The sequence below is a fragment of the Anopheles gambiae genome, chromosome 3 (genome assembly GCF_943734735.2).
Source record: "Anopheles gambiae chromosome 3, idAnoGambNW_F1_1, whole genome shotgun sequence".
Lineage (NCBI taxonomy): Eukaryota > Metazoa > Arthropoda > Insecta > Diptera > Culicidae > Anopheles > Anopheles gambiae.
In genome coordinates, this window is record NC_064602.1 from 30441613 (window position 1) to 30454193 (window position 12581).

At 44.2% G+C, this 12581-nt stretch overlaps 2 protein-coding genes across 3 annotated transcripts in view; both read left to right on the forward strand.

The window, feature by feature from the left end:
- Positions 1–9030, forward strand: part of LOC1280239 (uncharacterized) — a 101796-nt gene extending 92766 nt beyond the window's left edge. For both annotated transcript variants that reach the window (XM_061659002.1, XM_061659003.1), the window contains 4 exons: positions 3108–3703; positions 3769–4088; positions 4168–4643; positions 4715–9030. In XM_061659002.1, the coding sequence (XP_061514986.1) occupies positions 3108–3703; positions 3769–4088; positions 4168–4643; positions 4715–4867 (1545 nt within the window). In that variant the 3' untranslated portion in view covers positions 4868–9030. The remainder of the gene's footprint in view (positions 1–3107; positions 3704–3768; positions 4089–4167; positions 4644–4714) is intronic.
- A 2171-nt stretch (positions 9031–11201) lies between these two features.
- LOC133393559 (uncharacterized) lies at positions 11202–12484 on the forward strand. Its single transcript, XM_061659038.1, has one exon. The coding sequence runs from the start codon at positions 11300–11302 to the stop codon at positions 11924–11926; it is 627 nt and encodes a 208-aa protein (XP_061515022.1). The 5' UTR covers positions 11202–11299; the 3' UTR covers positions 11927–12484.
- Positions 12485–12581: the final 97 nt, after the last annotated feature.

The following is a 12581-nucleotide window of genomic DNA, read 5'->3' on the forward strand; positions in this document are numbered from 1 at the left end:
TCTGTACTAGTTTGAATTTCGTCGCCTACAGCACCTGGTTTATGGCGGTGGATTGAGATGTGGAACCTAACTAATGTCGATGTCGAATGTCGAATGCCTCGCTCTTTTTCACTCTCTCTCTATCTCTCCATGAGCTCGCGTAGGATGGTGCGCAGCTACTAGACCAGAACATATTCCAATGCTAAAGGCGCCCACCGCTCCTAAGCACCGGTTATGAAAAGGCTAATTAATATTTAATGGAGGTTCATATCTCGTGCCTCACGTGCGCCGTGGCCAACGACACCACCGCGACGACTTTGTCACTCGAACGTCGCACTGGCTATCTGTGACGGCTGACAGCGCTATACCGGCGGGCTCTATCGGCCGTACGACTCGGAATGCAAGCAGTCTCGCGCGCTGGAAGGAGAAAAAAACGCACACAGGTTGTTTGTCTCGTCTAGTGTGTGTGCTGCAGAGTGCATTGCTTGCTAATTCTTGCATACCGAGAACGAAAAGATCGGACCCAACTATCGTTTAGTTAGACGGTGGAATGTCCCGAGACGATGGCATGAAAGCCAGACTGCTGGGAGGATGCATTCCACTGACTAGATGTTCCGGTCATGTGGCCGGCCTTCACTGGAATGATTCGTAGAAAAAGTCAAGCTCTGCCGACGGCTGCACAAATTCCAACTGCAGTTATTCTTTATGATCAGTTTTATGGGATTATTTTTATAAATTAAGTTATTATTTGTCACCAAGCAAGAGCACTGCTAGCTTAGTGGATGTGGAATAAGCCGATGACTTGATGCTATCATACTCGAACACACAACAGGTTCACAAGCACAAGTTTTATCCCAAAAACCAGTCAACTGCGGACAACTTCATAAAAATAAGCAAACGGTGCTGAAAGATATCTGATCGTTCGCGAGATATGACACTAAATCCAAACTGAATCACTTCAGTACTGTGCCCGGTAGCATATACGGTGAACTATTAAAAGATTCCAAAGGATATTCTCACTTGAGTGGTAATGAAAACGAATGGCCAGGAAGCAAATTCACCTATTGAATGCTCATAAACTTCTCAACTCAATGAAGCAGAACGTTTTCCGCGTACCCCCAGAAGAGTTGGGTTTTATGTCTTCCTGGCGCAGCAGACATTCCCCGGCAGGGTTGTTCGCCAAACCGGTCCACTACGACCACTGCCCACACTACCGCTGAGTTTTATCTATGCAACGATAAAATTAACCAAAACATGTCTACAACGTTCCCACCCTGGACCGGAGCTCGGTCCAAAGCATAGATCAATGTCGTCCTTCTTTATCGGTGACAACGTCTGATCAAAGCTTCGACCGGTCTAGGGTACCCAGCAGCAACAACAGCCCCTTACTCTGCAGGTGTTGAAAACGGCATGTTTCGCACCTTTCTCACACACACACACAAGCTGTGTCGGGAAAACTATGTTTTCCAATTAAAATTAAATTGTGTACTTTTCATAATTGACCGGTAATTTACAGTCGGCTGGTGCTGGCCCGGCTTGTCACATAGGCATTTGCATTTGGCCCACGCACATCCCACCGATTGTGATCGATGATCGATGCAAGTAAGCAGTAATCGCCAGCGACGGCAACAGGTCTAACGGGTTTCTTTCGTTGTTTTTTACCCCTGCAGACAATAAAAATGCATTTCTACGTGTGTGCCTTCAGAACTCTATCGAAATGCCGCAGCGATAATTGGATATAAAGGGGATACTGCAACCGGGTCAATGATGTGCCTTTATTTGGCAGATCATTATCGGTTGGCATTATCGGCTTTTTATTTACACGAAGGTGCATTAAATTTTGCCAGCAGGATGTAAGAATGTGAATGGGGAATGTTTGTTTTTAAGTGTAGTGGATTGATATTTTGTGCTATAAACAGTTTAAAATATTTCTTTTGAATTGGACTTTGAATTGGATTCACACGTGTTACCGACTATTTCGGACAAAATCTGACTCGTAAACTTTGGATCGATTCAAACCCAGTTGGACGTTAAGATTACATTGTTATTGCAATACTACAGCATTTAAATCCGCAGAAAAAGATAAAGATTTAGGTCGGTAACGTCAATTAATCACATAACACATTATAAATTACGAGATCTACTTGGGATCTTGAGGATTTGGAGACAGTCCTTAACGAAACTTAAAATCTTTTCTATAAATTGCAACATCAAAATATCTAAATTTCAAGAACTTAACAGCTCTCCAGAAATTGAAACTTGATTCTTTCTAAGGTTCTATCTGATTCAGACATTGCTAAAAGATTATTTTGATGACAATTATCAAACAAAATCTCAATATCCGACCCAAAGCCTGTTCCATTCTTTCATACTGCTCTTGAAAAGCTTGCCAACCCCTGGCGACCATACCAATCAACCCTTTTCAGCATATCAAACATCCTTCCCTCAATTACGAAACCATTCGAAAATTAGTATTCCACGAACCGTACTGAAATGCTTTGTCACTGTTCAGTCAAATGAATGAGCGCAAAAAAACCTCCATCGACATTCCTATTGATTCTGCCCACACGTCCATGCGCCATGCAGTAATGAGCCGCTGTAGGCCCATTATCGCTCATCCTACGCGTGTATGGTGTAATCACACATAATTGCACTCCACCAGACCCACATCCCGTCCGCTTTCGTAGAGTTAGAGTACTAGTGCATTCTGAACGCGCAACTGCATGCAACAATAGAATTGTTGGCCTCTTTTATTCCTTTTTTTATGCCGGTTGGTGCGTTTGATTACAATTTCTCCATCATTCCGGGCATCGGGGGCGTGTTGGGACATTAATGTCAAATAATGTGCATCCACAACGACGCGTGATTGATCGAGAGTATTATCATCTCCACAAATGACAGACGAGGCGCCAACACAACAAGCGACAGAGAATAATATGAATTTCTCGTCGAAAGAATCATAACCATTGGGCGCCATTGGGATGGATAATTTACATCTCTCAACAGACGACTGGCACAGAAAATGGAACATCCATTGCACAATGCACATCATACTGGCAAACAACCATAATCAAAAGTCACCCAACTGTATCCTCTATGTTGCATTCTTTCCGTCCATTTTCTTCCAGATAATTGCAGCACTCGCCGTATCGCTCGGCCCGCTTGCCGCCGGTCTTGGGAAAGGCTACTCCAGCCCGGCCATTGACAATCTGCAGGAGCTGCAAAATGTGAAGCGCGGCAACTACACCCACTTCTCGGTGAACGATCAGCAGGTCAGCTGGATCGCTAGCCTCTCCCTGCTCGGCGCCCTGTTCGGCGGCATGTTCGGCGGCTTGGCGATGCAGTACGGGCGCAAGCGGGTTCTCACTCTGATGTCTCTCCCATTTTCCATCTCCTGGTTACTGACGATGTTTGCCAAATCGGTCGAAACGATGTTCTTTACCGCGTTCGTCGGTGGATTTTGCTGTGCGATCGTTTCAACCGTGGCGCAGGTGTACGTGAGCGAGATCGCTTCGCCGGACATTCGGGGGTTCCTCAGCGCCATCCAGAAGATTGCCGGCCACTTCGGTATGCTGATTTCGTATCTGCTCGGGGCGTACCTGGACTGGCGCCAGCTGGCCATGCTGATCGCGATGGCACCGATAATGCTCTTCATATCTGTGATCTATATACCGGAAACGCCGAGCTTCCTAGTGTTAAGAGGGTGCGACGAGGAGGCACACCGGTAAGTGCGCACGCGTGCAAGACTGTCCACTAGGGTACTAAGGTACTTATTTCCCTTTTTCCCAGCTCACTGCAATGGTTGCGAGGACCGCACAAAAACGTGGAGCTCGAGCTGGACACGATCCGCTCGAACGTACGGACGACGCGCATGAACCTGCTGAATCGACTCAGCTCTTCAGCGCCAGCGACCGCGAACGGTACGGTGCCGGTAGATGGCGCCAACGGCCTACCACTGGGAGGTGATCGACGTCCCGGACTTCGCCACTACATCGAGATGATCTCGTTTTCGGCGATCGTCGCGAACGTCAAGTCAGTCCTGCGCAACGCGCGTCTAGTCAAACCAATCCTCATCACGTGCGGATTGATGATCTTCCAGCGTTTCACTGGTAGGTCCTAACATCGTGATCTCCCAAAAGAACCTATTTGATCTCATTAACACCTTCTCTTTCGATCCTGCCCCACCAGGTGCCAGTTCGTTCAACTTCTACGCCGTCACCATCTTCCGCAAAACGTTCGCGGGGATGAACCCGCACGGTGCGGCCATTGCAGTAGGCTTTGTGCAGCTGCTAGCCTCGATGCTTTCCGGTTTGCTGATCGATACGGTCGGTCGTATCCCGCTGCTGATCGTCAGCAGTATCTTCATGTCCCTTGCGCTGGCCGGGTTCGGCTCGTGCGTGTACTATGGCGAGACGAGCAAGATGCTTGTGGCCGAAGGAGGCGTCCTATCCGACGTTAGCATGGCGGCAGGCCAGAACGACTGGATACCGCTGCTGTGCGTGCTCGTGTTTACCGTGGCCTTTGCCCTAGGGATATCGCCTATCTCCTGGCTACTGGTTGGAGAGCTCTTCCCGCTCGAGTACCGCGCAGTGGGCAGCTCGATCGCCACCAGTTTCAGCTACTTCTGCGCCTTTCTCAGCGTGAAAACGTTCGTGGACTTTCAGGTAAGCCACAAATTCTTCTTCGACATTCTTAAATTCAATTCCTAACCTCACTGTTATGTCTTCCTTTGCAGAGCTTTCTCGGGCTGCACGGTACGTTCTGGCTGTACGCATGCATATCCTGCGTGGGGCTGTTCTTCGTCATCATGGTCGTGCCGGAAACGAAGGGCCGCGACCTGGAGGAGATGGACCCGCGCTACGTGCGAACGCTGACGATCAATCGATGAGACATGGGTACCCACGTAGAGTATTTAGTATAGTATTTAAGGGACCGTTTCCTTTCCCGTATGCGGCACGGCTTGTTGGAGGTCGCGAGCGCTTCTAAACTCCTGAAGTCTATAAGAGAAGTCCCCTGCGTCATCCTCTTGCTTGGCTTCAAGGTGTTAGTTAAGTAACTGCAGAACTGACCTCCCAGAGCCGCAGATAAGTCACGAAGTGTGAAGTACCGCTCGTTGGACAAGTATTAGACAAACGTCAGAGAGTCCACCAGTGGAGGATCACTGTGGAAAGGAACCCCCATTTTTAGCTCAGCCGCTTAGCCCTCGTCGGACGCGGTCGATTGGTAGAGCATTTAACTAGACTGTGCGTAGAATGTCGTTGTGTTTGTGCTTTCCCTCAACGCGCCCAAACACTCCGCGGTAGTACTCGAATTGGAGAGATGAAGGAGAATTCAACGCAAAATCGAGCAATTGTTCCTAATAGAGTTTCGTCGCTTGTTTGTGTTGGTGGCACTACCACGCTGGTGGGTTCGCTAGCTCGCCAGGTGGTTCTTACGTAGGAGGAGCTAGAAAATCTAAGCAAAAAAACGATTTAAATAGTGAAACTCGTCCAGTTGAAACGAAATGTAGAACAGCAAACAAAAAAAAAACAAAAATTCGGAAGATGAGGTCCTTAGGCTTCAAAAAAAAGAAGGTCAATTGTGGCCACGGTGTTCCCGCGTGCGGCAAGCCCGCGCGTTCTTAGATGGTAGCAAACAGAGAGAGACAATAATTTATAAAGTAGAGCGAAACACAGAGTATAAAATGAACAATTATAGTAAACCGTTTAACAAAATTGAGGACTGTGCCGGCCTGCACAGTCCTACAGACTTATAAATATAGATATATATACAGATCTATTATACATACTTATATACATACAGAATCAAAAACAAAACAAAACCAGACTGGCCAGTCGCAGGCTACGGTCGGCAGGAGAAGTATTTTTAAAAAAGGAAAACCAAGCAAAACGAACGCACCCCAGGAACGGAGGAACAATAATCTATACCGTAGACAGTAACATATAATCGAACCTTGCTTACAAACTAGACAACTTAGCCCCCTCTTATGGAGCAGTGTTGGAATGAAGAAAAATGTGGGGTAAGAGTGCCAGTTCCGTTTCTTTCCCTGCTTCCTTGGGCAACAGAAACATTCGGGGAGGGGTACAGTTTGCATTTGCCTAGCCTAGATCCTATATAACGCATGTTAGTGTACATACCGACCGAGAGAGATATAGAGAGAGAGAGCGTGCGGACTCTTACCTGGTGCGCTAGAGTTAATGCCGGCCAAGCCGGGTGTGCAAGATTTTATAAATCGACATATCTTCCAACAAACGTCAGTGTGACAGTTCACGATAATGGGTGAGCGAGTATTTGCCACCAGCAGACACGACACGAGGCTCGAAAGTGCGATTTGTAATGCAGATTGCATGCATTTAGGCGGTTGTATTGCAACCTCTGCCTAAAGGTATACAATCTGCAGAACAAAATCGACTTATTGGAGCATTATGATAAGTCGCTTATTAGTACAGCGTGGAGACTTAAGTAAAGCTGTCACCCAACTGTCTAGTATGTAATCTGTTTTTGTAAGCGGCAATCGAGTAGGGATGATTAATTTATTTTACGCGTTTCCTTCACCAAGTCAATTCACCACTCTCCTTTTTAGTATCGAATACGTACACTGTTATCACACTCTTACTACTACTCTTACTAACTACTAACTAGCAGATCCCTCACGATCACACCCTATCTACCTGATGTTGACATTAACACACACACACAGACGTACACTCAACCACACGTTGCGTATCAGTTGTAGCGATCAGTACAACTAAAAGTATATCAATTTTCCACTAGTACAAAGCTGGTTATATCAGTAATAGATGAAGTTTAAAATTGTACTGTTTTTTATTGCCCGCCCCAAACTTTCACGTTAAGCGCACTGACGCACTATCAATCTCCCAAGCGTAGACAAGAGAGAAAGAGAGAGAGAAAGATCGACCAAAACGCATTCGCACTCGACTCGAAATTATCTCGAAAAACTGTATCGTACAAAAACAAACACAACACAACAACAACAAAAAGTGAACCTTCCTTCTCTTTTACTCGACTCTCGTGTTAAGCCACATTTTACTAGCCTCGTTGTTTCCAGGTTCTATTGTTGCTTGCCCAAAGTACTACTACCCACTACTACTCTTACAAACTACTCTCTCCCTTTTTGCGCACAGCGTGGTTCAGCGGAGGTGGAGAGAGCAGTTTGATCTTTACACACAAGTTTAACACGCGCACACACTAACACAGAAACCCGTTTTTATATATTGACGGCGACGTAAGCCGGCACGAGAACAGAGCGTACATCGATCCGAAGGAAAGAGGCTCACGACAATGAGCGTACCGGAATGCCATGACAATAAAGTAAAGCAGAGAAACAAATCAAAAACCGAGTGTTCAGTCAACTAGGTACCAAATGGGTATAAAATGCCTAGTGAAATAGAGTTGAAGAAAAAAAAAACAAACAAACGGATGGTATAACTAGCAAACTAAAGTAAAGCTTAGCTACTGATGTATCGCTCGTTTTTTGATGTGAAAAGCAAAAACCTACAAGAGCCTCCCAAATACGAGAAAACATTGCGTTCTCAGTAGTAGGGTTTAGCCAATCGCAATAGCTTTCTTTCGCTATAAGACCCATTTCAAATCCCTACAGCTCGAAACGTCCCATTTTAAACGTATCGGAATGAGCCACAAAATAAGGATAAAAAAGTTTGTAAACCGTTGTAACTGTATTTACAATTCGTGCTAAACGTTTCTAAGCAAACGATATCGAGTACACCAGGACAGTGTCATAGCAATTTTTGATTTAAAAAACAATGGGCTTTGCTTACTTATATAAACACCGCAAAAGCGTTTGCCGCTCAGCCAAATCGGGATATGGGACGAACATTTAAAGAGGCGTTTTACGCTGTTTATACCATTAAACCAACGCAACACAAGCAACAGTGGGCACGTGACTTAGAGAGGGTTTTTTTTTGTTTTTTATTAGATTAAACAGATTTACTCGTACTTACAGCAATTAAGTACCGAAAACGACTGCTTAGGTACAAGTGGTTTTGATGCATGAGACCAACACCTGACCGCTTCTTCATCAATTTCGCTTAGGGTGTACTTTTGTGTGTTGGCATGTGGCAATCGTACTGTGCAAAGAGAGAGAGAGAGAGATAGAGAGAGAGAGAGAGAGAGAGAGAGAGAGAGAGAGAGAGAGGAAAAATACCGCAATAACATTATGTGTACATTGTTTATGTCTTAAGTTGGTTTACAAACTGTAACGCAAATAGTATCGAAATGAATTTCATTTTTTTACAACTAAACATATGATTTGTTTTCTTTATTTTGTTACTCCTATTTACTTTTATTCCCTTATTTGTAGTTATTTTTCTCTTTACTTTACTTGTTATTTTGTTACTTTTACAGCTTAGTGTGCTTTGGTGGTGCTTGCTCAAATAAAGGAAAGAAAGAAAAACCATATTCCTCTAAAAAGAAACAAATTCTCCGCTGCAAAATGGTGAAAAATATGTGCAAAATTCTAAAGCGTTAATATAAAAAAAAACAAACCCCAAAAACCGTGTTATTTCCTAACAATTCGTGACCGATTCTACTACAGTAAAAAGCGTGTTGTAATAGAAACATTTTCTTCTTAGCATAGTACGTCGACAATATGATAGAGCGAATTAGATCAATTTTTTCTACAACGACACAAACCAAATACCAAATTAAAAACAAAAAACGCATTTGCTGTGCGAGTAGGATGTAGTAGGTAAAACGAAATAAAATATAGAAGAAGAAAACAAAAAAAACGTAAGCAACACGCCAACCACATATACAAACATATATGCAAGACAACAACAACAAAAGAACAACAACATTTCGCAACATACAACCACAAAACAACGTCAATAAATGGAAAAGAAAAGGAAGAGGAAAATCATACTGAAACTCCAAGAAAAGTAGCTTTAAATGTGACAATAAAAAATGATAGTTGTTTATTACTTAGTATCGCATGAGTAAAAGAGTAAAACTAAGGCCAACTAGAAAAAGCCTAACCTACCTTGCAACCACACTTACATTCATGATATAAAAGGAAAGAAAATAAAAACAAACCAATCATGAGAAACGTAAAGGAAAAAAAAAACAAAGTTAGCCAAACGAAGAGAGATAAATTATTACTAAAAAATAAAAATCAAACTTATTACCATAGGTAAATTTATGAGCAAAAGTAAAATGAGACAATACAATGCACTAGGCAAACAAGATAAGAGGGAGAAGAGATAAAAGTAGAAAAAAAGACGAAAATAAATCTAGAATCAATTGCTAGCGAGGAAGAAGCAGCACACACTATTTAAAAAAATGCCGATTGGTGTTTTTTTGTTGCGATTTTGCCAACGGTGGTTAAAACGATGTGATCTGTTGTGTCGATGATTGATTCTCTTCATTCAGTCTGAAACAGTCAAATAAGTTTTATGGTTCTTTCCATGTTGTCTGTAACCGCGATCTCGTATACGGTGTGATCGTGCTTCAAACTTTACATTTTGCCAAGCATAGCCAACAATATTCTGCTCTGCACGTCGAATGGTGCCGGTAAGGTAAGGGACACCAGTTTACTGTTATTGTCGATGCTACCGAAACCCCCAGATTAAGCAACGCTTTAAAGCTCTATTTAATTGCTCTTCTAAAGAGACTTCTAAACAAACAGGCAAACCAGAATAGCTAAATATAAAATAAAGAAAACACAGTGTTCAACTAAAAAAGAGAAGAAAAATAACAAACAATTTATCTGCGGCATGAAACCACAAAGAGAGAGAGAGAGAGAGAGAGAGAGAGAGAGAGAGAAAAAGCAAGAGAGATAAATAAAGAAAACAGATTTATCATACACCGAAAAATGCGGAAACAAGAAAGGAAAGCTTATAGCGTTAATAAATATAAAAAAGGTAAATAAAATAAAACAAATTTAACATTTCACTCGAACTCAAATATCAAAAGTAAAGAAACGAAAAGTAAAGAACAAAAGAAGAAAAAACCGCCCCCAAAGCGTGTCTATGGATGAATGAAAACGGAAGATGAACTTTTTTGCTAAAACCGAGTTGAATTGTATGTCCCTTTTATTGATTTTATTAAAAGTTTAATCGAAGAAGAGGTAAAAACAGGAGGAATAAAAAACGAACAAATCGACACTAGAAACAAGTGAGGCTAGACTGTAAACAGTACACCAAAACAAAAAACCGAAAACGAAACAAAATGAAACCAAACAACATAAGTTAGAACACAATTTTGAAGCTAAAAAAACATACAAACAATTGTAAACCTCCTCCCGACAACAGCGTTTCAGTCGACTAATAGATCGTGCTTGAAGAGTGTGTGTAAGCTATATAATGGAAAATGGATATTGTCCTCTGCAACATTCTTCTAAGCTAAACGGTCAACTGGCCACACATGGAAAATGAAACCGTTTTTGCCAGTTTGTCCAATTGCCCCCCAAAAAATAAACAAAAAAAGGAAAAATAGAATGAACACATGTCTAAGTATTGTTTTATTTTGAGCCTCGGGTTTTTGGGGTTTTTTTCCAGCAGAACAGAAAGAAAACGAGATTAACAACATGTGACTGATCACGTGAAGTGTTTGTTGGGTTAATCTTTCGCGCCTGCTTCGATCGCTTTCGTACGTCATAAAACAAACCCAATTTTTCCTTTTGTTGTTTATAGCGACCCCCCTACTTTAATATCCTTTAACTCGCAGGAACCCTTTAAAGTTCCTGGAATAGTCCCCTCTCCCCACACAAACCCAGGTTCTTGCAGAAAGAGTTCACTAGCCTAGAGTGGCATTGGAGACCAGGCGGTGTTACCTCACGCGCCCAAACCATGACCATCGATTGTGTGTATATACTTAGGCGCAAATTGTCACCACTTCTTTGACACATTCGAGCCGACCGCTGAGTGCGACTAATTAGGCGGTTCTGCGTCGCCCCTCCCTACAGGAAACGGCCGCCCACCCAAAAACCTATCCACGTAATAGGATTACTTAACGCTGCCCGCCCAGACATGACGTAAAGTCGCGGCCCGAGCTCGATCAAACAGCACGCTACAGAACGATTCCTTTGCCGCTCCTGGTGCCTCCTGCAATGGCTTGTCTTATATTATTCAACAGTCGTTACAATGCTAACACCTCTTACTCAACAGCGGACATACCTCCAATTAGCTGCCAGCATGGCAACAGGTGGTTCTACAGTAGGGCCACGACGCACTTATAAATTACCCCGGCATTGCACCACCAACCGACAGTTGCAACCGAGAACGCATTCGGAGAACACAACACAGGACAAGCCATACAGTGAACCAATAGCATCAACCTCAGCATGATACAACCAACTCGCGTGCTGCTGCTAGCGAAGGAGAAAACCAAACAGCTGCGCCATTCGCTCGAACCGTCGGAAAAGTTCACTTGCAAGCTGGACCGATTCCTCACCGTCTACCAGGGCTACAACAGGCTGAAGCCGAAGCTGTTCCCCAAGCGTATGAGTGCCATGTTCCCGTCCGATGTGGTGGTAGCGAGCGAGGGTAGACCGCAAGCTGCGTTTCATCCTGCGTTCGGGACGAGTGCTTCGCTCAAACGGCACCAGCAGGATTGGTCGGAGAAGTATCAGCGCTCAAGGCCGGGCGGGGCGGGCGGGTACGCGATTGCTGGCACGGCGAGGGAACGAGACGCGGAGTCGGGCCGGCTGCAGATCGTCGCTGGTACGGTGGACGGTGGCCAGATCGATAAGCGGAAAGTGTACGGCGGTTCGGTCGGCAGGGCAAGGAAACAGCATGGCCGGAGTCCCCGGCGGGTGGTGCTGCGTGCTGCGAACGATTCCGGCGCGGACCAATCGTCCGACATCCTGTGCTCGTCGGTGTTTCTCACCTACCGGGAGGGGCTGTTCTTCAACACCACCAAGCAGCAGCCGGCGGGAACAGCGCGGGAACGCAATTGTACCGATGTGTAGTGAAATCGCCTCAGAAATGTTTCTGTTTGTGTGTTCGTTTTATGTGTTACAATTAGCGTTTAAGTGATTTCCACCCCAAAAAACTTTTGCGTGAACCTTTACTGTACTAGAGCTTAAAGCCACGTGCCTTACAAAAGTGGAGAGTGATGGGTTTTTTTTACATAAACTGTGTTTTTGTGTTCCTCACTTTAAGCAATAAAATGTTTGTTTAAACCTAAAAAAACCATAAAATGTTTACTTACGTAGGCAGAGCTGCTGCTCCTGCCGTATCGCGTTCCGAGATTCTTCCTCCCAGGTTCCGATTAAATTTGCGGTGAAAATCCACATTTGACAGGTTCGAGCGCGCGTTGAGCAATTATTCCCGACCAGCGCCCGACAAGGATAATTAGATTACTCCCATGCACCGCCATCGGTGTAGCACGGAAAAAGGGAAAAACAATCATCTTCTAGCCGCCGCCGTATCTCGGGAAGTCAATGCAAGATTTTCATCCATCGCTACAATAAAAAAAGAGAGAAGTAAGCGAAAAATATTAGCATAATGTTTGCTAGTGAACGTGACTTGCATCGCACCACCACGCCAACAGAAACAGGAACTTACCTCCAAAAGCGAGTATAAAAGCTGCACTACCGCACCATTCGGGACTGCAGAGAGCGT

What these genes read in the sequence shown, in the direction of transcription:
- LOC133393559 (XM_061659038.1), top strand. Translation starts at nt 11,300, where the DNA reads ATGATACAACCAACTCGCGTGCTGCTGCTAGCGAAGGAGAAAACCAAA.